This window comes from Ciona robusta, chromosome 9 (assembly GCF_009617815.1).
Source record: "Ciona robusta chromosome 9, ASM961781v2".
Classification (NCBI taxonomy): Eukaryota; Metazoa; Chordata; class Ascidiacea; order Phlebobranchia; family Cionidae; genus Ciona; species Ciona robusta.
Window position 1 is genome coordinate 1,238,385 of NC_143243.1, and position 27,987 is coordinate 1,266,371.

General features: G+C 33.5%; 2 protein-coding genes across 8 annotated transcripts; one reads left to right on the top strand and one right to left on the bottom strand.

Moving 5' to 3' along the window:
• Positions 1-357: 357 nt before the first annotated feature.
• Positions 358-5,650, top strand: LOC149730615 (uncharacterized). 2 transcript variants are annotated; one of them, XM_089885651.1, is made up of 4 exons: positions 358-636; positions 1,042-1,505; positions 2,013-2,091; positions 5,369-5,650. In XM_089885651.1, exons 1-4 carry the CDS (start codon positions 591-593, stop codon positions 5,536-5,538), a joined length of 759 nt encoding a protein of 252 aa, XP_089741777.1. In that variant the 5' UTR covers positions 358-590; the 3' UTR covers positions 5,539-5,650. The 2 variants fall into 2 exon arrangements, with proteins under 2 accessions (XP_089741777.1, XP_089741778.1); XM_089885652.1 differs by lacking the exon at positions 5,369-5,650 and adding an exon at positions 2,612-3,820 and having other exon boundaries at positions 366-636.
• LOC149730616 (guanine nucleotide exchange factor VAV2-like) lies at positions 5,427-27,965 on the bottom strand. 6 transcript variants are annotated; one of them, XM_089885592.1, is made up of 27 exons: positions 27,699-27,965; positions 26,550-26,660; positions 26,052-26,107; positions 21,947-22,036; positions 21,284-21,398; positions 20,609-20,761; positions 19,202-19,297; positions 18,851-18,955; positions 17,342-17,437; positions 16,899-16,970; positions 16,154-16,246; positions 15,356-15,487; positions 15,020-15,100; positions 14,857-14,874; positions 14,441-14,553; positions 13,523-13,656; positions 12,959-13,057; positions 12,529-12,584; positions 11,510-11,567; positions 11,074-11,219; positions 10,687-10,749; positions 9,616-9,746; positions 8,068-8,175; positions 7,627-7,717; positions 7,055-7,247; positions 6,487-6,653; positions 5,427-6,252 (listed from the first exon to the last, which is right to left on the bottom strand). In XM_089885592.1, exons 1-27 carry the CDS (start codon positions 27,906-27,908, stop codon positions 6,208-6,210), a joined length of 2,832 nt encoding a protein of 943 aa, XP_089741718.1. In that variant the 5' UTR covers positions 27,909-27,965; the 3' UTR covers positions 5,427-6,207. The 6 variants fall into 6 exon arrangements, with proteins under 6 accessions (XP_089741718.1, XP_089741721.1, XP_089741722.1 ...); XM_089885595.1 differs by lacking the exon at positions 9,616-9,746 and adding an exon at positions 9,185-9,279 and having other exon boundaries at positions 11,074-11,222; XM_089885596.1 differs by having other exon boundaries at positions 9,616-9,701; positions 11,074-11,222.
• Positions 27,966-27,987: the final 22 nt, after the last annotated feature.

Genomic DNA, 27,987 nt, shown 5'->3' on the forward strand with positions numbered 1-27,987 from the left:
TTTTTTCTTTCTTGGTTGTTTTTTTTATCTTCGCCATCTTATATTTTGGGGCAACGGCTCTATTTTGGCCAATATCCCAAGTCTGTTAGCGTGCCCCGCTGTAGAACTGCTCCCATATATAGAATGAAATAGTATTAGAATAGAAAAATAAAATTCACGTTAAAACCGAAACTTGAATGGCCACTTGAGAAATGCTTTGCCAGCAAATTAAAATAACTTTTTAATACATACGTCACGTACCGTCGTTAACGTTGAAATGATTAATCTTCGTCACAATTTGTGCACACGAAAAAGGTCGTACCGCATACCCCTGGGCACCGCAAGCTATAAAACATTATACGGGCGGTTAAAATAAGCTGGTCTGATCGATATAACGTCCAGTTGGATTGTTTTAGTAGCACAGAGAGGCCAGTATATGGAGCACAGCAGTGGCAAAATTTAAAAGAAATATCGAAAGTGCTCGGGCATTTAACAGATGAGGGATTTTAGACAAAATATAAATTATAGAAACATCGTTGAAGAATATTGTTTTCGTTTATAAAGCTCTGTGATTTCGTTTCAGGTTAAAATAAACGCTAAAACAAAAAAACATGAATTTATTTTTGCTCGCGATATGTTTAGTGTCGTGTGCATCAGGTGAATATGATTTAATATATTGCAATTATTTTATGTTTTGAACATATGTTGCTACAGCAATAAGTTCTTAGAAACAAAATTAATCCCTAACGTATATGTATAATAGTAAGATATATATTATAAATTGGATTTGGTGCAAACCTGGCAAATTAATAGTTTTAGTGACTGTTTGATTCTCCGTTTTCGTAATTTAAATTACATACGTTATACGAACGCTATCTTTGCTTTTAACTTGTTGGCGCGCCTGCCTCTAACCCTAGTGGTACGAGTTCAAGGCTCGTCGCTGTTACTATTGTGTCATCTAATAATCAGATATTTTGTCCAGTAATCCATACGGCTGTTTAGTATGATTATGTTAATCTTTTTTCATTTTCTCAAAAAGTTAATATTTTTTATTTTTCATAGGTGCGCATATATCTATGGTGAACAGGAATAACTTGGATTCGGAAAACGGGATAACTGACGTATTGCCAACAAGTGTAGCCACAACTGAAAAACCAAAGTGTGCGACAACACAATCCGTAACAACAAGAAGACGTGTTGTTGTTACGAAAAAGATAAAAACCAACAACGGAACTGAGATAACAGTAACAACGGATAGAATAACTACACCTACAAACACAACTACAGTAACAACAACGACGACAACACAGCCAACAACAACGGAAACTACAACACAGTCAACAACAACTACGACTACCACACCTGTTCCTACAACAACAACTACAACACAGCCAACAACAACAACAACTGTCCCAACAACAACGACCACAACACCTGCCTCTGCAACAACGACGACAACAACAACAACCAGAAGAACAGAAGCACAACGAAGAAGAACACACGTAGCATCTACTCCAACTGTCAAGGTAACTTCCATCTATTCACTAATTATTACAAAAAGTTGGCAAGCAGTATCTTACATGTGAGGGTAAAGTGTAGCAGGTAAACAAACGTAAAAGTATAACGGTCTGTTGTTTTTGTGATTTCATTTTATTTGGATAATATAATCATTAAGTTAAGTTTTAACAGAGTCATTGAGTTTTGAACGAAAAGATACGAACTTTTTGAGCCATGTTGGTGTATATTGTCTATTGTGCACTGAGGTTACAAACGATATATTTTATACTTTTAGTAAGAAAAACTTTATATTATTACTGTCAGTTATTTATTTACTAATTGTACCAAACTATTATTTTACAAGAAATATAGGCAGTTTTTACACAAACCGAGCTCTAAACCCATTCTGTTATGTCGATTTTTCAATTAATATTTATGTTATAGCGTAAGTAAAGCATTCAGACCAGTTGACAAGTTTGCAATAATATGCTCTCTTTAAAAAGTATACGAGAATTACCTCTAACCTTTTTCAACAGACTGTATGTAGTTCATATTGCCACTGGAGTTTAACAACGAGGAAGTTCATTGGGGGTTGCCATCAATCGAGACGGAGAAGTAAGTCATGAATTCTGTGTGCAGAAAACATAGTAGTAGAATGGGAAAATATGGGACATCTTTAGCACATAATATCCAAATATCCTTACCGAGTTTTGAACAATTAACAACGGTCTATGGGGTTTTATAATTCTTTGAATTTTCTTTGTTTACTACCAAATGGGACGAGAAAATAGAGTGAAAAAGTGTCAGAAATCGTGGCCGCTAGTACAGCAAACTCATAGTAGTTGCTGCGGAATAAACCAAATTAAAATGGAAATGGAAAAACTTTGCGTGTTAAATAACAGGATTAAAAAGAATTAAAACCTAAATGTTGTAAGTCCAACGATTATCAGTATAACTATGCGCTTTGGTTCAAAGTAAATCAAATCTGCAGATTTTCGCAAAATTTCTAGCGTAATTTTAAGCCAGCAAATATTTTTCGGATAACAATTTTTTGGAAATTTAATAAGTTGTATAGTAGGTATTAATATGCTAAATGTCGAATCCTTATTTTTGACCGCTTTATCTTTATTTTTAGTGCTGTGCTTCTTCTGTCGATACAAGTACAGATGTGGAGCCTTCTCCGGTGTGTTTGCCGGATAGTGACGTCATATGTGACGACATATTTAATGACGTCACACAACATAAACAGCATGTACTGTACAAAAGGATACCAAAAGTCAACCCATTGTCAGAATATAGCGGAGAGAAATATCCGCCCAAAATTCTCGCTAATGATATATGCTGGACATAAAGATAATTAAGTTAATTAAAGCGATTAACGTCCGCAAAGATGCTTTTATTGCAAGGCCGATATTTATTTCTCCGAAAAATCATATTTATCGCTAAATTTCCGTCTCCGACCGTAGATTTTTATTTTAATTAAACGCGAAAATAGAACTTGGTATCATGAAATAATATTATTGGACTTTGTGTCGTTTTTTCTGTTGGCGCTTTTTTACTCTGAATTTTCTCTTTAACATCGTTATTTATTATCGACAAGTATGGTTCGCGCCTTGTGCTAACAGGTACAATTGACGTAGATACAACGTCATGATCAAGTCTGATTTGTTTAACTTTAACTTTAACTTTCTGCTCACTTTCAATGCTATACTTCAAAATATGCTGCCTCAAATATACGTTTTTTTTGGTGTTGTCTAAATTATAGTAAATATAACTACAATGTATAGTGCTGGGGGGTAAAATGGATACTATATTGGGGTGGGGAAAGATGGGAAACCTTTTCATTCTATTTTCTCCTAACATTTAGTAGCAAACAAAGAAAATTCAAATAATCACAGAACTGTATCCTCCCTAAAACACGATCTAAACATTTGGTTATTACGTGGTAAAGGTGTCCCATCTTTCCCCACCCTACTATTTATTAGGAATTAATATCCCATTTTTCGTAAGCATTAATAAGTCTGTTTCAAGTCGTCAAGATACGATTATTTAAATGTATTAATTTTCATTTTTTACTATCAAATGGGACGATAAAAAAACTAAACCATCTAAGCCATATTCCAACTATATATCCAACCACACATATATGCCGCATATTATTTAATACAGTAAAGTTCATTGCGATTATTGTGCGTTGTTTTCTTCCAATCTAATATCGTGTAAAATTTTAATTAAGTTTTAAATTTTGTGAAAAAAAACGAGTCAGCGTTTTTGAATTGTTGCGTTGAAAATAACAAAATAGAAAAAAAATTATTGAACCAATAAATTTAGGGCAATAAATAAACCCAACGTCTTTGTCAATAACGTTTGTTTATAAGTTAAACAGAACTAGCAATAAATAAAGTCATTTGTAAAAGGCAGGGCATTAAAGGCTATAATAAAACTTATTGATCCTTGCAAAGCGGAGCAACGATATTGTCGTTGCCAGGTGTTCTGTTTCATACAGCTCAAGTTCGCTTACACGTTATTTTATATATATATATATATGTGTGTGTGTGTACCTTTTCGACTAAATATTTGTCGATTTTCTCGTAACGCAACGACTATGTTGATTTGTTTAAATACGTCTATATACTTATTAAGTGATCCAAAAATGGAACCAAACGACTCATTTGCAACGCATGTGCCGTGTAAAATTTTGTGTGTTAGAAAACACTAACACATCTAACGAAGTAGCATATACCCCGATACCATAGAACGTTGAGAACTACTCACCCAGCCAACTCTATACACCTGTATTTCATTTCCGTTCTCAAAGCTTAAATTACAGATTCGGCATAATGTTATAACAAGTACGTAGTTATCATTATGTGAAACTCGACCCCGAAGCTATCATAGGTTGCGGCAACCCTACCCATTTGCCTGGAGGGGTGTGTAATTGTTTATAGCGTGACAGGGCCATTTTCTTTAACCACACCCCGTAAATCGTGTAGGAATGTAACGACCAAAGTAGGTTTCGTATCAAAGCTATAACTCCCCATGTGTTTATATAAGATAAACAAACCATTTTAATCATAGACAAGGCAGTGTGAAGTATGTCTAGAGACTCTGTTGGGGTAAGATGGGACATGTTTTCTCTTCTTATTTTTCAGCAAACAAATATTATCTTAAAAACAGATCGAACCAACTGATGTTACTTTTTAAAATAACTATGCTATGATACTGCCTCTACCCTGCCACACCTTATTATTTATATACCTTGAGATTTGGATCAGAAAACGCTTGCATACAGCGAAAGCTACTTAATCAGGCGTAAACAAGGATCTAAATTTTGAACCGTTTTCGCATTACATACATTGCCTAATAAATGGATTATTCGTATTGCATATACACTGTTCATTATGAATAAATGTAACTCACTTTATCCTCGCGTGGCCGGAAAACATGGGTGTTTATACACCCGGTACCATCTTACGAGTTACCATGTATGTTACTTAGTGGGTGATTATGTAGTTTACACTCACCTTTGCTATTCACCCAGTGTGGAAACCAATGCATCAGGTTGTTTGCGACGTTCTCAGAGAGAGAGATTTCTTTAAAAGTACGGACATCTTATTCAATACAATCTCGTGTCCGGTCTCGATTTAACGTGTGAATTTATCAACCAATCGACTGGAGATATTTCCCAATGGCATACATGTTCATAACGGACACGTGCCTACTGTAAGCCAGTTCGCAACCTTTCAAGGATATATTTTGAGACCATGCAAGGTTACGATAGGCTATATGGGACTGAACACCAAACAGTCATAAATAGATATATATACACATATACATAAATAGGGCATAAAATGTGCCTAAACGCAAATGATTGCCTAAATACTCATTGCAGTACTACCCCAACAAGGATTTGAACCTTATACCCACAACACACAAACAAGAAGTGGATATACATATTCCAAACAATATATTTGGATACAACGCAGACGGAAGAGTACGGGTTCAAATACTGTCGAAGGAAGCATTATCAACCAACACAATGAAACGAAGAGGCAAGATTGAGGGTGTCTGATGCCCGTTGTCTGTCACCAAAATTTAAACCAAATAACATATTTCAACCTAGCAGACAAAAGTCCTGGAACTTTCAGCTTTTTTAAACGGATTTGGGTGATTTTTAAATTAATTCTGGGAATGGCGTTTTAAAAGAACGAAAACAAATTACGTTAAAAACCAAAAAACGAATCACATTTTAAACTTACTATGACGTAAAACATGACGTCATATGACTGATAACTCTCATGGCGAAAATGGGTATATTTACAAGTGATTATGATTCTTGCTGATTTAAGATGACGTCACATAATATTTGGTGACGTCACGAGTTTAATGACGTCACAAACGTGATGACGTCACGGCGGTCAATCATGCAAGGAGTGCTGCTGAGTGTCCTGATTATATTGAAAGCTAGTGATCAGTGGATATAAGTGCGAAACGTGAAGGGGGCATCATATGAACGGGTGGCGGTAATCATAAAATCTTGCACAGCGCGAATAAAAAGTAAAAAATTCGAAGAAAATCCAAATAAATAAAGAATTTCCAACAATTGAGAAAATTTCATCATGATGCGTGAAGAATCGAATACAGTGATATTTGTTACGTCACAATCTTTTGAGAACTAAAGCATGTTCTCTCCATTTGACACAATTAAAATATCTGACATCACAATCAACATCACTGACGAATCTCCTCAACAAATGTAGCTGGGAAGTACCCCACCTGGTGGAAATATTGTTACATTAGAAGTTCCGTAGAAATTACGTTATAATAAAAAAGGGAAGAATTAAATCTGATTTTTTTTTATCCTATAGAAGCCTTAAGTTTATACTACGTCATCAAACTATGACATCAGAACTCAATAACCTCATCAAACTATGACATCATCAAACATAATATTATCAAACTATGACATCATCAAACAATGATATTATCAAACTATGACATCATAACCACCTGTCCTTCCGACTCTCCTTTCCACCACCCATGTGCATCTCCCGCTGTGCTTATCACGTTAACAGGTTGCCCCTCTCTTAACCCAAGCTCCTGGGGGCTTCGGGGACTGAAGTTGAAAAGAACGACGGCTCGGCTGATCACTTCGTATTGGGTGCCGTTCGCCGCAACTGTGGGGGGGGTGGGGTTAGTAGGCGCGTATGAGGAAGTCAAAACATAGAAATATAGAATGCTGTATTAAACAAATGATTGATTTTTATCTGTTACATATTTGTACCGGATCCTTTCGCGATTATAGAAGCTACACTTTTAAACTTTTAGAAAAATTTGGGTGACATTGTTAAAATGCAGGTACACCCATATTTCTTAAACATAGGGAACCTCATCAAATAACATGGGAATGTGATGCTTTTCAAACAATTTATATATGATTGCTTGTATTGATGTAAACCATATATAGTCATATATAAACAATTTGTGGATGGACGCACTGCTCAGTATTGTGTGTTTAAATAACAATATCTTCCCTGCTTTTAATAATTGTTTAATTTATAATTATAGATCCACTCACCTATTTGTTGGGGTCCGGGTATACTGGGTCTATGTCCTTGACGTGGGACCTGGGGTTGTGGGGGGAAGTTACGCGTGTTGGGCCCCGGCATTCCTGGGAAGAAGTTGGGGTCACGATACGGAATTTGTAGCGAGGTTTCCAACCCCAAGAAGGATGATGACATGGAGTTTTCACGATAATATCGAATCAGTTCCTGGAGGATGTTTAAGTTTAGTTAAAAGTTGTTGTTTTGCTGTAATTCCCGTCTCTTGGTTGTATTTATAAATCTGACCGATTTTCACTTAATTTAAAGAGATAATTTTATGAATTAGTTTACTTGAGAGCTGTTTGCTGCGATTTGGGAAGTTCTCTTCGTTGTATAAATTAATCTGATTTTTTTTATTGTATTCGAAGCGATGTGTTAATTTTATCAAGATGTTTATTAAATAAATACAAGGAGCAGATATGAGCTAGTTTTATTGTCTTCTTTGTTTTAGTTAATCTGATATAATCTAGTTACGTTTTAAGTTTGTAATGTTAAACTTTTTTCAGAATAAGGTAAAAATGTGTTAATTAAGTTTGTATTAAATTACCTGCACAGATTTAAAATTCTTGCACTCAGCAACAAAATACAATCCTTCACTTGATCTATTTATACGAATATGTTTCATTTCTTTGGAATATCTGTAAAGCACAAAACATTATTAATATTGCATGTAATTTGAATTTACCACAAAAGTAAGAGTTCATAAATGTCCAAACATCAAAATATTGATCAAAAAGCAAGAGTAGCATAGGGTTTCTTACAGTGTCTATATAATGCTTTTGGATGTTTATCTATTTTATTAAAACCATTGTTTTTATTTGGTATTTAACAAGAGTAAGTTAGAATTATGACACAATTTTACTTATTTAAATTGACGCAACATAAATTTTACTTATCCTTTCAAATAACACAACAAACAAACAAAAAAACATTTTTCAATGCAGATACCATGCATATAACTTCACCTATTGTTAACTAAACATCTTACATGAGACTTATAGCCAGATGTCCGTCCCTGGTTCTAACTAGGAAGGTTCCTGAAGGTTTATCGTGCAACAAATTCTCAGCCTCACCTCTGTCCATTGTTCCAGCATACCTTGTATTATGATATAATGCTTATTATGATGTCATAACAAAACTGTATGCAGTCTGTTACTATACTAACTTATAGCAACAATAAAACAGATTTTTGCGCTTTTTAAAACAGTTCCTTTAACATAGTCTTGCATTTTACTTTGTGTGATTTAAACAGATTGTATTTTAAAATATTAACTTTAACTTTTATAAGTAATTTTGTATTTTATAATTATTGGTATAGTTTAATATTTATTCACTAAAATTACTTCTACACTAAAACTAATTTAATTGTTTTGTAAATGGTATGTAACAATGTTGATTGTTATGAAACACTTATTTTAATAAGTATTTCATGATTTGTGTCTACAGTTAGCTTTTATATGATTTCTGTGTTAGAATTTATATGATTTCTATATTAGTGATGTGCAACACCAAACACCATGCACAACCACACACAACAGCATACAACTGATACACACATGGGATGTATAGGGGCAATCATAGGCACCAAACCTTGGGTGGCAAGGTTGGCAAATCCACCCTGGAATTTTCTACACAAGGCATGCAAAGAATTACAGTTTACTGTTTTGTGCGAGGTATACATTTTTTATGTAAAATTAGTTTTATTTATAAAGGTGGACCCATATCTAGGCTAAGATAATTTTCTACTTTAAGTTTCTATTCCTATGTTACTTTATTCTTTGTTATATTTCATCATATACATTACAATCTCAAATTGTTTTACTTTACATGGCTATTAATGCCCCTTCGTGAATTAACGTGATACATCATGAATAAAACAGTCACTCACGAAAATATGTTTCAAGAAAATTCACAAATCATGCATTCACAGTCACTCTTGCTCATCAAATTTCATGAGACATCATGAAATTCATGATAACTCATGAAATCATGGGAAAACCATGCATTCACACCAATATACTTCATGAGAAGTTATGAAATTACATGATAAGCATTGGGTTTCATAAAGGCTCATGAAATATGAATATACCATGCGCATATTATACCAATAGAACTGCTCAAGTTGTTGGGGTGTTGAAGGCATGGGTTCAGCGACGCTGTAACCGGAGTCGGTTGAAGATTGTCTGCTATGTCTGGGTTTCTGGGGTGTTGTGATTTAGTGGGGTTGTGGGGTGTTGTGGTTTAGTGGGGTTGTGGGGTGTTGTGGTTTAGTTCAATATGAGTGAAAGTGTTTGTAGTGTTTAAGTTTGTGTTTGAAAAAAAACGGGGAAAATAGTCATTAGAATTATGATCAAAACTTTGAAAATAAATTCATAATACCAAACTTAAAATCATTGGTATCATAAATACAATTGTGCAAAAATGGCACAAAAAGGCATAGTTTTGTGTAAAAATCCTAATAAAAAGAATTATATGCAAAAAAAAACACAAATCCATGCCCAAAAATGTGGTTTTGGAGCCCCTAAATAATACAAACCAGATATTCTCTTCCAATGGTATTGCTTGTTGTGGTGGTGTAACTGGGGGGTGATTGGATCGCCTTGGAAATTCACCCGGTACGCTCTGTATATAATTGTTCGAGCGTTCTGGCCGTGATGATTTAGTAGTCTGCCATGTTTTGGTTGGAATTGCATTTAACTAAACTTGGTTGAAATTGCAGTTAACTAAACTTTGCTTTACAAATTTTCATGATGAATTTTGATTTTTCGTTTTGCGATAATTTAGAAATTATGATTAAAAACTGCTTAAATAAAAAATGAAATAAAAAAATTAAACTAAGAAATGGATCACAAGTCAAGTTATATTTTGGATCACAAGAATTTAGATACGCAGCTTTCAAAAATCAGAGAAGCTTGAAGCTAAAACTGATTCATTGTTTCTTGAAAGAAAATATAAACCACATTAAGTGGATATTGTCTAAGACAGCTTCAACACTGCCTTTATTTATTAACTATAGGGAGTTATTTGAGCTAATCTTGGCATGATACTGGTGAACAACTGAATGTAACTTATTAAGATTGAATAATTGTAACTTACTTGTCCTCGCATGGCATGGCAACGTTTTTAGTTATAACACAGGTGTTCTGTTTCATACACCTCGTGCCCGCTTACGAGTGGCAATATATGTAACTTTGTGGTTAAAATTTAGTGGATGAATTACTTGTTTCTGCGAAAGTAAAACAAAGGAGCTACAACTGCAGTCATGGTCATGGCAGTTCATTAAAAGCAGCTGCTGTTAAAATTTAATCTAATACCAGGCATAATGAAATTTGAGAAATAACCTCCTCGGAAAAATGAACTTCGGTTAACCAAGATTTAGTGTGTTCATGACAGATAAATTAATTAAAGAAAAAATCATGGGAGAATATGTTGTAATAAAAAAAAAAATTAAAATCAGAAAAATAATTGTTGTTCATGAAATAATAGGATAATGGACCAACTTTGGACCAAATCCCAGGCCACATGGCATGCCTAGTTGTAAGACCTTATAAAACGAATAAAATTTAAGAATAAATTAAAAAAAACTAAGATTTCCATGACAACTTACCACAGGACTAACAAACGAAGCTGGGAAATAACCTTTCCGATCGAGATCTGTTGTTGTGTGCCCCTGTTATGTAACAAAGGTGTCTATGACATCAAGCATCATGTCTCATATCACAATTATTAACACAAAGCTCAAAAAAGCTTCACAGCAGACTGTTATTGCTAGCAGGCAAAATGTATCACATAAATGGGATCCTTTGGTATACACCATTTATTTTAATGTAACAGTAAAAAAATCTTGAGAATGGCTGCCAAAAATACAACAATGTATAAAAATCAGCCGTAAGCAATAATAAAAACTAAAAAAAAAAAGAATATATAATTCTAATATTTCTAAACATCAGGATTCAGGATTATGATTGGAGATTATAAGTCACATGATACTTACCAGCCACCAATCAGAATTGACTTCTTCATCCACCATGACGTACTCGTGACTCGAGAATGAAATTGTCATTACCCCTGGAAAGGGAGGTCGGGGGTTGCCGTTATAGTCACGATGGGCCCGGTACATGGTTGGGGGCGGTACTGCTGCTGCTGGGGTGGGAAGGTGGGGTTAGTATTACTCTATAAAGGGGGTGGGGGGTCTTGAGGATTTAGGATTTAAGCTAGATTTTCTTTACTGCTGGTTTTATAACACATTTTTCCAAAAGCTGTTTCGTATTTTGAAACTTTGACGGTAGCTTTAGATCACATTTGAGCATATCTATCAATACACAAAATTTTGTTGGTATGCCCCTTTAACAAAAAAGAGGGAAATTTAAACCCTCTTGACCCCCCTGAATTCTCTTTTATACCAATAACATGTGAAGAAACGAACTCACCAGCTTTTAAAGGTTGAGTGGGTATACTTGGTGGTATGCTTGGTGCTTCCATGGGTTTCTGGAAAAACAAACTTGTTTAGTAATATCTATCATGTGACCTGAATAAAAGGTTGTAAAAAAAGTAAAGTTGTAAATGAAACGACTTTGCCTTCATTCAAAACTGTTTCTAACAAGAAAAAAACCTCAAAAACTGAATTTTGTAACTTAGTCTCTAAACTTCAACTCACATTTATTAAATCTAAACTAAAAATGTTTACAATAACATAATTGCATCTTGTTATTTTAAATTATTATTAACAATAATATTAAAAACTAAAATATTCCTTCCATTTGCTGCACTAACCAACTGTGTAGCACGAGTACAAAATAATCACCGAGCCTTTCCATGTATGTTATTTAAATAACAAAGGGGCAACTCGAGCCTATTTGCAGCCAGCTTTAATAGGCTGAATAGAAAAAATAATTGCTTCATAATGAACATAATATAGTTAAAAAGCAGGTGTTCGAATAAATTGAACACATAGTGTATGCGCGCACTATTAGAAACAAACTTTCAACCAAAACATGTTAGTCTTGTTGTGAAAATGTGAAATGCAATTATTTGAGTTGTATGTGGAGTTTATTAATACTAGATCATAATGTTATTGGATATAGAGACGCCTATCTTTTGAAAAACCAGGGTTTCTATTTGAAAATATATTCAAGTTATTAATTGATGCCTTATTAGCAACTTACCTGTTGCAATATGCAGCAAGAATATTCACATATGATATTGGGAATAGGAATATATTACTTTTCCATGTCTGGTATTTAATTAACAACTTTTTGAAAATTAAAAAATGGAACCACACACACAGTGGCGCAGCCAGAAAAAAAATAAGAGGGTGGTTTTAAATTTGTTGTAATTTTTTAAAATGTTTTTTGGTTTATAAGGCGGGGGGGGGGGTTCCAGACCCCCTGAACCTCCCTGGCTGCGCCACTGCACACACAAACGAAATCCACATAACATAACAACTTACTTTATCAAAAGGACGAGTTCTTTTGCCTCGCTGTGGAACTTCAGGTCCTGATGAACCTGACAATCAATATTATGATGTCACAGTGGTATGTGTAAAGTCACAAAGAAATGAACAAGAAAAGGCTTTAATTTTTAAAAATATGAGAAGGCTTTAAAGATATGAGAAGGCTTTAATTTTTAAAATGAAGATGGCGTTATATGTTTTAGCACTCCAGTTTTACACCTTAACACAGATTTAACCTGATGTTAAGTGGTTCTACAAACAATCCGAGCTAATTATACGATATTCAAAACATTAAATAATGAGATTTCCTATATTTGCAACCATGAACAAAACTACATTTAATAATATCACCACAGATTTAGCTTAAAATAAAAAAGTGCTTTTTGTGCTTATGACACATATAATGTAACTATGACATCACAATTACCTGCGTTGGGCGGGTAAAGTCGTGAAGCTCGAACTGCTTTGGAATCGAGTTTCTTTAGAATTTCTCCAAGGCAATGTTTGTGACATTTAGCATTTGTACCTTATATTAAACAACATGGAGTAAATGATGATGTTCTATTTAGATGAGGTACTACAGTGAGGCGTGCCATGGGACCTGAGGTTTGGCCTATTAACTTTGACACCCAGGGTGCTACATTCCATGGTACATTAATGACCACTGGGTTGAAGCATTGTCTTAAAGGGTCTTGCCCAAGGATACATAGGTTTATTATTATTTTCAAACCCGCCTGGTTACAATGCAAACTCCTAACCATCGATCAAAGGCACCGGTCCTAATGTAATGTAGTCATGATAAAAAAAATGTAGTCATGATAGTACAATAGAATAGACCCAACCAATAAAAATGGTGTCACCCACAAAGTTACATATGTGGTAACTCGTAAGCTGGCACGAGGTGTCTGAATTAGAACACCCGTGTTATAACGACTGTCGTTTTTTTTATGTGAGGATAAAGCAAGTTAAATTCAGTGAACATGAAACTCACTTTGACACCAGTATCCCTGGTAGAAAGTCCCCAGTAACAACTTGTTACAATTGTTGCAGTAAGTAGGCTCAGAGAATGAATGCATCTTGAAGTTGTGGGATTTGTTCTTCAGTTCTCGTGGACTGATGTTGTCACTGTATGGGAGTATGGTGGGAGTTATGACACAACAACATAGGCAGTGGCGCAGCCAGGGGGGTTTAGGGTGTCGTTTAAATATTATGTTACAACAGCAGAGGTTTTAAATATTTAGTTTAACAAAATCTATTTTCCAATTAAACACCAAATATTTTTATCTTTCAGTTATTACAATTGGTTAACTCATATTTCTGCTAATCATTTTTATTTATTCTTTGCCGCTTTAATCAAACCCCAAATAAAACTGGAATTTTATTCTATATGAGTGGGGTCTACAATCTAGAACAGTGGTTCTCAACCACCAGCCCGCGTCAACCTTCCTGCCGGGCCGCAAAATATATTACAATTTTGTATCTCAATTGCAAAATAAAAAATGGTAAAGTCTTGTCCATTGATTAAAGAAATAAAACATCAAATTTTAAACTGATTCAGAACTTCGCCAGTTTCCGTAATTTGCAGCACTGTGACGGAACATTGAGTTCATGATCTACTTTGGATTTAATTACATTTTAGGTTGATTTTTAAAGGTTCACCGGCCCAAAAAATTTGTTTCGAAATTTTACCACCTGCGAGCTGAAAAGGTTAAGAAACACCGATCAAGAACTAAGATGTAGGCCGGAGTTAAAGTACACTGGTCCGCAAAATTTGTTTCGAAATTTTACCAGCCCGCAAGCTAAAAAGGTTGAGAAAAACTTATCTAGAACATAAATGCATAAATTGTAGTAAAATATACACTGTTATAAACACTCCAATATACACTGTTATAATGGTAGATATTCTTACAATGAGTCCTTGAGTTTTTCGATCCACTTAGTTTTATCCATAGCTGTCTTTGCATACAACATGTATGAGTTACATCCATTCTTTGTGGCTGACAAACACCAGTTCCATGTCCACTGTTAAATTTAAATAGTAGAATCACACACATATATATATTCATACAATGCGTGTTTACGCATCACAATATCTTGATTGAAAAACATGGTAATGCCGAAAATTTTACTTTTAAAATATTATTATGTGACCAATTATATTCGGTATTATTCCTTGAAGTAAAAGCTTTGTACAAATTACTAAGATGTTTGGGGTGCAGGCCACAGTTTGCCCATACACCACTAAATAATTAGATTAAAAATTAATTCTAACCTCCTAAAACAAAATAAAACAGCATAAACATAGAAATCAAATTTTATTCTTACCTTCATTCCTTTAGAATGCTAAGTATATTATTTCTATTAGGAGTTACAACATTATAGAATAAATTGATACTTAACTGGTTCAAAACAAGAAAATAATAGAAATTGAATATATAACAAGACAGTAATAGAAATAGCATTAATATATAACATAGAAACATTATACCTTTCCACCCTTGGATTGTTGAATTTCCTCGAGTTTATATTCTTCCAAACGAAGAAGATCTTTTAGATGGTAATTCCCGTTCTAAATAGGATTGTGGTTTACAGCAGTGTTTTACAACTAGAAAAACATGCAGGCCAGTATAAAAAAAACCAGGACCTAATTTTATTTAGATAAATTTTTTATAATCTATATTTTTAAAGACACTAAACATACGTATAAACTATCGAAACAGGGTTTAATTTTTAGAACAACATGTACCTATATATATATATATATATATATTATTATTGCTTCATACACATCATATACACATAAATCTATGGTAGGCCTATATACCTCTTCTTTGGTCATGAAAAGTGCTTGATCAAACAGGAATGTGTTTCTTGATTTTGCTTTTTTATCCATCGTACTTTTAATACGAAGTTCTCCATCTTTCTGCAGTCGTCCGTACGAGTTCAATGGTATTTGCTGCAGGTTTGATATTGTTTACACGAGGATCAATGATTCAAAGAAATTGGTTATTTAACAACTAGTGTGTGGGTTTAACAAATAATTAACACTGTGTTATGGACTTGACATAAAACTATTTGAGAAAAAATGACAAAAAAAGGATGGCTGCGAAACCCAGAAAAAAATATATGAAAACATGTTTTGTGCATGTATTATGATGTCATAAGCTTTATAATGATTCGTTGTTGATCAGCGAAGATTCTTTGAAAATGAATGGAAAAATAATTATTCAAAACCTGGAACTTAAGACCGGCAATGCATAGACAACAAAACAAAAGGTTATGTGCAATAGGGGGTAAGAGATTGGGAGTAAAAATATAAAACCATTATGACATGCTGTTTTTATTTTAAAATAAAGATCAGACAGTTATCTGGTCTAAATAATACAGACAATAGTACACTATATACTAAACCATTGTAGTGGGGATTTTAGTAGGAAGTGCCTTTTTGTTGTTTTATAAAGTAATATTCATGTGTGTACTCATACAAGGCTTAACCATTTTCTTAGGGATTTTAGTTGTATTTATGAAGTGGTACTGCTTTATAGTTTAACAACCACTACATTAAATAAGAAACACAATCAACTGTCAACTGATATAATTCTGTTTATATACGAATACTTACTGTTGAATATTCAACTAGACAAGACTGGACTTGGTTGATTGTGATCAACATCTCACTGTCTCTTTTCACTTCATTCACATAATGAGATAACTCCTGTGTTAAAATAATATTTATAATTAACCAAAATAATATAAATAAAATATACCAAGTTAAGCATACAATGCACTTATTAATGGGGCTGTGTTAACTGCCTACAGCCATGAAGGAGTAAAACATTGGACAGACATGAATTTTTATATAGAACTTATGGAATGGGTTCTTATTTTATTGACTTTTTTCTATTTCTTTTCACTGCTATTGCTAACAAGCTTGACTTATGGGACATAATCTTTTGGGAAATCTGGGATAAATGATTCAGATCTTGGTAAGAGCCATTGTTTCCTCGCCAAGGTTAGTTCATTTTGCCTTCAACATGCCTATTTTTCAACAATAGGCCTATCTTTTGGAAACCAGGGTTCTCCTAACCCCATGTGTTGAAGTTATTACTTTAATTTATAAGTAACCCGTTACTATAATATATGTACCAATATCATTTATTCCATTCCTTTCTTTGAGGGTGAGGACCATGTCAATAAGAACCAGGGATTTATGCCAGGTGTGGTCCATTACCCCAACACCCAGGCCAATATCATTCACATAACATCGAGTCATAGAGTATTATAATTAGTTGCAGGACATGCATGTTTATCCTTGTGTTACTTACACATGGCTTCAAATAAAACATTTGTTTAAAACTTTCACCAACCTGCATTGACTCCAGGGCTCCAGCAAGCTCCCCTTTGTCCGGATGCTTATCTATTGTGTGCTTGTTTAATTCCTACAAATAAATAATGTGCTTGTTTAATTCCTACAAATAAATAGAAAAAAGCAACAAATAAATTGTGTACTTTTATCTTCATTTAAACTACACCATTTTTCCAATACTAATTAACTTAGATTAGTCTTAAAATATTTATATACGCATGCGTGCGTAACTTTTAACAACACTGATGAAGCAGTGATGCTTATTGGTTTTTATGTTCCTTGACTAATGCAGTGTAAAAAACTCCATGATATGCCTACCCTGCCACCACAGGTTTGGCGTCCATGTATATTATACTAACATGTATATATTTCAAACACCCACATATTGTATGCTTGTACTGGAAACTAAATATATTCCAACACACATAACATAAACCCACCCACCTTAACCAGCAACTGATACTTCAGTATGCGTTGCATAGGAACACATAGTAACTCGCGTAACTTGAATTTACTTGGGCTGGCTCTTGCTTCACATTCCTGGAAGTTTGTATTTGTTAAGTTTAATATCAAATAGTAAGATATAATATACAAACCGGTAATAATAAGGTATGGATGATGCCTAGATGGTATATCACATACTATATACATTGTAACATACTATATACAATAAGACAGTACATACAATACCAAGGTATTACATATACATTCTAAGATTCTATATATAGAAGGGTGGGGGAAAATGGGACACCTTTTCCCAACCCTACTAAACGCACAAAGATACTATATCACATACTAGGATATTTTACACAAACAAAATACTATAAGTGCCAGTAAAAGTACATGGCAAATAAACTGTATGGCAGTGTTTTGTGTAAGGTTAATACACCCACCATACACGCAACAGAAAGTCTGATATGAGCTCTTATGTTTACATAAGTTGTAAGTATAAGTACCGTAGTAATATTATGACATATACTTTCACTTTCCTATGCCAAACTCATTGCTTTTATAATATAGTACTGTAGGGTAAGATGGGACACCTTTAGCACATAATATTCAAATACACTGATCGTGTTTTAAACAATAAACAACAGCTTCTGGGTGTCATGAAGGTTCGTTTTATAATTCTTTGCATTTTCTTTGCTTACTACCAAATGGGACGCAAAAATAGGATGAAAAGGTGTCCCATCTTCCCCCAACGTAATATACAATGTCATTTACATAGATGAACTCCAAGGTAAGTTAAGTTGTGTTGCTAAGTTAAGTACATACATTGTAAAGTATGGGTTAAGATTATTTTAATGCATAGTTACATACAGTCAAATACAGAAACACAAGTACATTAAACAAGATCAAACAGATGGTTGTTAAGTTCTTAAGCAACTACTTTCACTTTAATTTTAATGGACTTTTATTGTCAAAGTTAAATACAGTACATGGCCTATACATAAATAATGTCTACATTCGAAAAACACTAAAAAGTGCTTAACACAATGTCATTGGTGCTTTAAGAAAACAGAAACGAATGTGAAAAGCGCAAAAACGAGCAGTCTTTAACAGGAATATACGTTCTAGATGCAATCCCAGTTTTGCAAGTTCATATTACATGTAACATAACAGACTCAAAGGTCATAGTCAATGTTTACCTTGTTTAAGCACAGTCTGGCTGTGGCTAGGTACTTGCATTATAACAAAAGATACTGAGTTCTATGGCAGGTATGCGTCCTTGTGTCCTTCGACAATACACTCAACAGTAATTGCTTCAACCTTGTGGTTACTAGTGGGTTATAGCACCCTGGGTGTTGGAGTAATAAACCAACTCTGGCCTAAACCTCAGACCCCATTGTGTGCGTAGCAATATAACCTCACCAGCTTAGTATATATTATACCACCCCCCAGAGGTGATGGTCAATGTTTGGAATTTGGATTCACATGAAACACCCATCTTACCTCAACAAACATACCAGACCTTGGGTTCATTTTCTTCACATCTTCTAAATGATCTTGAGCATCAATTAACTTGCTGCAGTATAACCCATATAAGAGGAAACGGTCCTAAAATTGAAACATCATGAAAATTACAATATTTCTGTTATAATTTCCATGCTTGCAGTGCTGGAACCCCAGGAAGTAGGCAGGTATAGGTGTTCTTACAATAAAAAAGTATTCCAACAATTTTAGATTTTATTCTAGCTTATCTTAACACACGCTACTGCAGTAGGTGGGCCTTGAACATAGGGTACTTGGGCCAGGATTTGTACATTGGTCGGATTTGTACATAAAAATATAAAACTAAACAACCTTAAACTTAAGGAACGGCCTGCTTAATGTGGAGGGACTTTCACTTGAACTTTTCTCCAACTCACGAAGAAAATCTTGATGAATTGGAAGTAGATCCTGTAGGTTTATTTATTTAGTTATATACCACAGTAAGCGGTGAAACTCATGTACAACATGATCATTTCGGTATTTTTAAACAGGTTTTAAAGCCACAAATTTAGGAAGTTAATAGTTAAGGTTTATATAATTAGTTACATACTATAGAAAGTGGCGAAACTTGTGTACAGCAAGATTGTTCCAGTATTTTGAAACAAAGTTTTAAAGCCAACAAATTTAGAAAGTTAAATGTTAAGAGGGTCAAAGGCAATGTTTTTTTAGCCTTTAATTGTTCATGGCCCTCTTTTAGAACATTTAACACTGAAAAAAACCCTGCTCCACTGTAATACCATCAGATCTGGTATTTTATTTACCACTTTGCAGCAAACAGTCTTAAAAATATAACGCAAACCAGAAATAATTTGTCCTCTTTTTAGGCTTTAGCTTCGAAGTCAGATCAGACTGACACCTAGTCTTCAATTTTAAGGGAATTGTAAGCTTTGAACCTTAAACACTGAATAGTCAACCTAGCATTACCAATACATAGAAACTACTAAGACACTAAGACACATAAATAATGGTTTTAAACCAAGCATGCCCAACCCGTCGACCGCGGTCTACCGGTAGTCCGCGGACCTATCTCAGGTCGACCACGAGTCCGCGACAGGTGTAATAAAAAAAATCAAAAAAACTGCTGTGGCGTTATAATTGCCAAATCATTAATTTTATCAATACTTTGTACAAAAAATACGGACCGTGTTAAGAGGGCGTACCTGTATGGCAGCGGGCAAAATATCCAAAATGACGACTACTATGACGTAACAATCCGAACAATAGCGATTATTTTACAATAATTTCCTTAACCTGGTCTGCATGATTTGTACACTAGTAACTCTGCTTCAAACTAAGTATTTTTGACTATATTTAAAAAATTTTGATCCTTTCCGACTTTTGATAAGCTCCGCTAAAGATGACGTGTGACGCAACAATTGTATGTGTGACGTTTTTTCGTTTGTTACATTTCAGTTAGTTTTGGTAACGAAGTCATTAAAATTTGTGTAGTAATTAAAGTAGTTTTGTTCTTGATAAGTTAAAACCATGAGCATGGTTCATTGAACCGCTGCAGTTGCTTATACAGGGAATAAACGCATACAAGAGATATTTCGGCATACGTTGACGCTAGCTGGTAGACCGCGTGCAATTGGTTAGTTGAAAAGTAGATCTTGGGTCAAAAAAGGTTGGACACGCCTGTTTTAAACTGTAGGCATTGAATAGTCAACCTTGTATGATGCCTTCATGCCCAACTAAGATACTAAGTCACATGATACCTACCTCTATATTCATAAAGATTGCCCTTATATCTTTCTCATCAATCCCTTGGTGTTGTCGGAAAGGTTCAATGAACTTTCCCACCATCATAGTTAGGTGTTGAACGTAGTTTCTCTCTGTCTCAATTATCTCAGTGATGCAATAACCTCGTTTGTCCTGTTGGATGTAACAATCTTTATAAAAGATGTATTAAAAATTTCTTACTTTACTATAATAATTATATACATATTTATATCGTTGAGGGAAAACCAAAGCAGCTTATTTCACATTTTTGAGTTTTGCTCAAACGTTACAAAAGTGAGTCCGCTGCCCTACCACAGGCAAAATTGTAAAAAAGACACTTTGAAAAAATGTGTGTGTGTGTGTTTTGAAAAAATATGTGTGTGTGTGTTTCAATCCTCATTTGGTTTTACCTCGACCATAAATATAAATGTAATTTTTTGCTACAAGTATAGCTCAAGTAGTTTGTATTAAATTCAACTTACTTTAAGGGCAATTTAATATCATGTCATTGTAGTTTGGGCAATTTAATGTAGTGTAAGTCAGACCTTAGGATAACACTTAACAGTAGTACCTATTTTTTTATGTATATATAATCTGTTTTTTTGTTATTGTATGTTTATTTAAAAAACTCAGAACTTAGATCAAAACATTAACAGCCACAACATCCCAACTTACCTTCAAGGTTCCAGTTGCTTGTTTGACAGCGATAAGCGAACCATAGATCCCTTCATCAACGTCCTCGGGTACGGAGTCGTATAAATTCTCTTCCTCGTCTGCAAGGTCTCGTTGACTGGAGTAAAGTAAAATATGAATAGTCGATATATAGTAGGGTGGGAAAAGTTAAAGTTAGTTTCAATGCTCACTAAGTTAAAAATGTGTTTCAGTGATGTAAAGTTTAATGAAAAAAACATCTAAAAAAAGTGGAAAAGTGTTTGTAATCAAGAAAAGGTAAAATGTAACTAGGTAACATAAAAGTAAGGATGGGGGAAGATAGGACACCTTTAGTATCAAAATATCCTGATCCTGTTTTAAACAATAAACAACAGTAAATGGGAGTCCGTGAGAAAGCGTTTTCATAATTCCTTGAATGTTTCCCACCAAATGGAATGAGAAGATAGAATGAAAAGGTGTCCCATCTTACCCAACCTTACTATATATGCAAAGTTTAATGAAAAAAAGATTAAAAAAGTAAAAAAAATATTTGTAATTGTCTAATTGAGAATAAAGAAATTGGCGAAAGAATGGACAAAAATATCAGAAAAAAGGAAGAAAAATGTTCTTACTGAAACAAATAATCTTATTTTATGTTTCTTTTTCTTATTTTATTACACAACCCACCTAGCCATATCAGCAAGGTTACTGTAAATATCTTCTTCTTCTTCATGGTTGTACATTTGTTTACGACCAACATGGCTTTCTGGGAATGGCCTGTATAATAAATAGGTGAAGTTTTATTCACTTATATCTAACTTTATTCTCCTATACTTAATTTTTTTTTTAGTCATAGCAAATTTTATTCAGTTATACGGACTCATACCTAATTCAATATCTTTAAAAGGTTGGATATTTAAACTGGTGGGCAGGTAACTGAACATATAAGTTGCTAAATTGTATCTAAATCGGTATTCAAACCTCAAATAGCCGTTTTTTAGTGTTTAGTAAAACCTGAGGTGATATTTTAACCCATAGTTGTCAAACATAGGAAACCTTATTGATTAATGTGATAAATAGAAATTACTTAGGAAGCTTAACTATATATAGTGTGACCTCAAAACTTAAAACATTAGGACAAAGGGTATTATACAATAAAAATCCAAAAGATCAATAATTATTAAGATGATATGCCTGGCAGGAAGAGCCAGTTTAAGAATGGCAACTGGGAGTTATATATTATTTTTTGAGTTGTGTAACTTAGAAAACTCAATTACTAGTATAAGTTCAACAACAACAGCTTTTAACTTAAAAACTTCATGATATATTTTAAGCAGTGTGGTTTTTCTTTATCGCACAGACTTTTCAAAAACAATTACAGTCAATTATGTATATATTTATTAATTTATATAAATGAGGTTTTGCGGCAACATGGGACCTGAGATGTAGACCGCAGTTGGCCCTTTAAGCTTTACCACAAGTCAATTACATTATAAGAACATTGATTCATGCGGTGACACTGCTCAGTAATATGCAAATTCAACAAATCACCTCATTTCTAAATTAAGCGGGGAGACTACAATGAAATTATAATGATTACTTCCTAGTTAATACCTGGCACATGATCAATACACCAACTTGGTGTAAAAGGAATTTTAAAAATTAAACTGAGTATTAGTGAACCTATAATAGTTATATGAAAGTCAGATTACGTAAACACTATAATTATAAGTCCTTTAAACCTTGGAATGCAAGTTAATAGGCACTTATGCTATACCATATCATGTGTGGTGTACTTATATGGTTTTAGTTCTAAGCTTTAAAGCTTTGTTCCATTCAATTTACTAGAGTGAATGTACAAGTTAATACACAGTAAAACTTAAATGCCTTGAAATCAATAAGCACCCATATAAATAACCGTAAGATTGCTACAGTCTATAATCTACAGATATAAAATATTGAGTTCTTATATAAGTAAACAATATATTTTACTGTCACAAACTGTTTGAATAAACTGTATATGGGATGTTGCACAACATCTGATTTTAACATACAATTTTGTTAGTGTAATGGTTAAACTGCATACAATAAAAGCAACTATGATATGAAACTAAGTCAACCAACTGCAGAATTCAAATTTTGTGATTTCGTCAATTTTTAAATTTTTATTTAATCTTCTGGAAAACTGTTTAAAGTGTTTCAGCGTGAAGAAATCTTCACAAAGCTGAACTTAACTTATTTATGTTAAGGTAAGTAGATACAGCAGTTCAATGAAAGGTGTTTGTGACACAACAGAATGATTCATTGCGTGTTTCCTTGTGTAGGCTGCAGTGTGGGACCACAACACACGCCAGCTTGTATATTTACACTGAAACTTTATCCAAAAATTTAATTTTAACTAAATATTCAAATTAAATAAAATTTCTCAGCAGTTTCAATTTTCCGTAACATTTGCAACATAGGAGCAGAATATTAAACACCACAGTGACTTTATGCTAAAACTGTTTTCAGAACATTTTTTATCCCTGACAAACCTTTGGCTGAGTTTTCAGCAAACATTAAATGTGATGCAATTTCTCAACAAATTCTGTTAATCATAATATTTTCTTGAAATCTTGAGAATGAAATAAATCTCTTAAAAATTTCTATTTTTATTCCCATTTGCAGTTAACGTATCTTAAAAATAAAGGCTCAAGGAAACAAGTATACTCAGTACAGTATTACTGTAAGCGTCTTCAATAAGGTATTTGAATCTCCGGCGGTATGTTCATATGTTGCATATTTACTTAGAGTAAAATGAGCTTGTATAACTTACTCAACTTATTTAAGCACATCATTTATAAGTATGCTTGTTATGCTAATCTACATTTATACTTAGGTAAAATAAAGTGATCTAATGATCTTATGTAATGCCTACAAACAAACATTATAGACATGATTGTGTCAAGCATATAACAGCACACTTTACACTTCTTTTGTAACTATGTCAGAAGCCGCACTTATCCATAGTAGGAAAAAATGTTATTTATTTTCTCCTATTGTAATAGGAGGCATAAGGTAGGTTTACACATACATGGTGTATTATACAAAGTGTATTACATGATAACATGAGAATAAGAAACTCTATTCAGTTACAGGACTTCCTCATTCAGATGACACAATGTGCCTAACACTAAACTATGGTATGCCACAAGCAATAATATACAGGGCTGTCATTGTTTTCCTTTCTACATTAAATTGAAATTTTGTATCAATTTAATTGAAGTTGAAAGCGTAACGGTAAATGTTCCCTACCGTTCAAATAAAAACAAAGTTCCAATCAATGTTATAAACTATTTTATGGAGAAAGGAAAATTGGTGTGTTTGTTGTTTAGTGCTTAAAGACTGAACGAGTTAATGGGCAATGGTTTAATTTTTAGGAGTTACAAAACTCGATTATATTTGTTGTTTCCATGTTTATATCATCACAATTATGTTCTAAACTGAAACTCCTGATGACAAAACAGGTTTTTTTTTAACTGACCACAGTGGTTTCTTAAGGAAGTCATAACAGACAAAAGACAGAACATTGTGGAAGAAAAGCAGACCTCTGCTTATGACTTTGGCACTTTTAGAAACGAATAATATAACAGGCGTAATAAACAAATCTAGGGGATTTTTTTAGGGAGTAGGACGTATATGAGTATATTTGAAAGTGGTCCCAATCAAATAAAGGCTAAGATATGAGACTTTATGGATATTCATGCAAAAACAACAACAGACATATATACCACATACACACACACATATATATATATATATATATATATATATATATATATATATACATTTTTGTTCCATAAATACATCAGACAAACAGGGAAATTAGGAAACAGATATTAGCTGAGTAAACAATGCACATGTGTGTTACAAGATTGGTTTATATACTGTACAAATATTTAGTATATTTATTAACAAATAAACCGGACTGCTGCTTTTCCAAGAAATATCTATAAATTACGACCGAGCGCACAAAATCTACTTTCGTTTTGAACGAGAAAATGATCTTAACAAAAGACCGGTCACTGATCCTACAACTCGTTTGCATTTGCAATGCAGTGTTACATTACATACAGTTTGGTTTATTTTTAAAATGTATATATATTGTATTTTGTATATATATATATACTTTAAATCTACCAAAGGTTAAAGCTACAGCCAATTTGATACTTTTCAACAAAGATACTTTTTTTATTAAATTGAAATACAAACCGTTGAAGATATCTAAGAAAACACAAGTTTCAAATTCTAAACAAGTGAAAAACATGAAATATTACTGGTATGGTGAAGTAAGTAAACAAGAATAAAATGTGTATAGGTTGTTAAAGCCTGGTGTATTATAATTCTAAAATAGACCTTCTGAAAATAGTTTTGTTTTTTTTCAATCTTTTAAGAACCAATAACAACCAAAATAACAAACTATTGCTAGAAGATCTGTTTCAGAATTATAAAAAAGCTTTTGCCAAACCGGCTCATATAATCCAAAAAAACGAAAACCGAAATGGCATAAAATCGCTGATTCAGCAAACCGAGCCTTTACCGCATCCCATATATACAGCCAGTGGCGCAGCCAGGGGGGTTTCGGGGGTCGTGACCCCCCCCCCTTTTAAAACAAAAAAAAAATTATTTAAAAATGAAAAAAAAAAAATGTGAACAATTTTTTGATTAACCCCCCCCTTTTTTTTTTCTGGCTGCGCCACTGTATACAGCCTTGAGCCTATGTTAGTTTATGTAATATAGAAAAGCAACAAACCTGAACTTATACTGGGATGCTGGGGTTTGTGAAAGTAAGGATAAAACTTGAAGAACCTAAAACATGGTTTAAAATTTAAAGCCAAACAAACGAAACACATAACATTATAATAAAGAGCAAGTCATTTTTTAAATTCTACTTTTACAAAGATCAGATTAATTAAAACAGCGAAAGAGAAGGAAATTAGCAGCAAAATGACAATTGTTGTAAACTTTAAGAACTTATGAGTTCAAATATAGCTTATTAGAAATGTAATAGTTAAAAGTTCATGACTTTAATATGCTATAAATATATTTTGATTAAAAGCACATATTCACTTTATTCATAAGCGTTTGGGTCTGACAATAAAGTTTAGCAATCTTTTATATATATATATTATAAGTAATAAAGTAATAACTATAAATATAGCCAAAATCCAAAAAAATGTTCATAACAAAACCTCAACCACATATAATAAGGTAATAACATAATAACTACACTTTTTATTTCATATTTTACCAGAGGAATATTGGTCATGTCATAGAGATCTGAAGGCAAGAATGTCTCCTGCAGTCTGAACACATTGTTCAACGCATGTAGAGTGGTCCGTATGTTTTGTAAGCATGAGAACTGTAAAAAGAAAATTTGGTTAAATAGTAGGTAATCATAGGCAGATACAATGATCATACAGAATACAGATCCATACGCCCATAGAAGCCAGACTTTTATGAATGCAGGGGTCAGGGGTGGGGATGCACGCTACAGAATAATTAGGTATTTTAGGATATCCTAGAAACTTTATTTCGAACCCAGAATTCCGAATCTTTTTGTATTTATAAGAAAAAACGTATGAAGTCAAACAGCCAAGCCGAAACGTATAGCAACCTTTTAAAAGCTGCTGCGAAACGTACCGAATTTCGTAATTAGATTAGAATATAAAAGGATTCAAAATTCTGTAATGTGCATCCCAATGCAAGAGTGACACAAATCTAACCTATTAGTTGTAATGTTTACTGATAAATACAGTGTAGAAAAAGTCTGGAGTATGGCATGTGTGATACCCTAGGTTTGGTGTCAATGTGTAGCCAGATTTGCCAGCAGTAGGCACCTTACATGATACATAATGTTTTATTAATGAGTAATTTAATTAAATTTACGAGCAATGCATTATGCACCACCTTGAGTAGGAGTGCAGCGCATAAAACTGTTGCATAAATTAAAGATTGCTTAAACCAAATGTTTAAAAGCTAAACAAAAATTTGAAAGCTAAACAAAATGTTACATGAAAATTAAAAAAGCAAACAGGTCAAAAAACAATATTGAAATTTGATAAGCATATGTGACCAAACACAGATCATTTTCAAATTATAACTAGCAAAAATTTGTTATGTAATAGAACGGAAGGAAAAATCAATATAATTATATAATACAGTATATATATTTGAATTGTTTTATCAGCTGCAGATATGAGCAAGGACAAAAAAATATTCCTTTGCAAGGGCACAAATTGTTCAAATTTACACTGTTCATATAAATGATGTACCTAAGTAGTCAGGGTGTTAGGCTAATATACTAAAATGCGCCTGAACTGAACCCCAGGTCCTTGACGAAGGCCCCACCCACATATAATAGAATCTTATACACAGGTATCTTTACATTTACATATACCTGTAACATTTGTGGTCGTAAATTAATTTGAGTGAAATCCACTGATCCAGGTTGAATCACATTAAGCAGGTTACACAGTATCACTCCATCTCTTAATGTTTGTGCCAAGTCAAACACAACAGCATGAGGTTGGCAGGTTTTATGGTCTCTGGGCAGTACACCAGTGTCCGTCAGCCAGCGTACACACTGACGCCACAATTCCTTCTCCATTTTAAAAGCTAAACTACATTACAGAGGCAGCAGTTGCTGTGGGAAAATATTTTGGGCATTTTTACAAATATAACAAATA

Bases quoted from the DNA above. Each gene is read 5' to 3' on its own strand.
- LOC149730615 (XM_089885651.1), top strand. From the start codon at position 591: ATGAATTTATTTTTGCTCGCGATATGTTTAGTGTCGTGTGCATCAG. The intron at 637-1,041 runs GTGAATATGATT...TATTTTTCATAG, and splicing joins TTTAGTGTCGTGTGCATCAG to GTGCGCATATATCTATGGTG. The intron at 2,092-5,368 runs GTAAGTCATGAA...TACTCATTGCAG, and splicing joins CCATCAATCGAGACGGAGAA to TACTACCCCAACAAGGATTT.
- LOC149730616 (XM_089885591.1), bottom strand. From the start codon at position 27,908: ATGGAGAAGGAATTGTGGCGTCAGTGTGTACGCTGGCTGACGGACACT. The intron at 26,661-27,698 runs GTATATGTAAAT...TTCTTTTTACAG, and splicing joins TACGACCACAAATGTTACAG to TTCTCATGCTTACAAAACAT. The intron at 12,585-12,958 runs GTAATTGTGATG...ATTGATTGTCAG, and splicing joins ACTTTACCCGCCCAACGCAG to GTTCATCAGGACCTGAAGTT.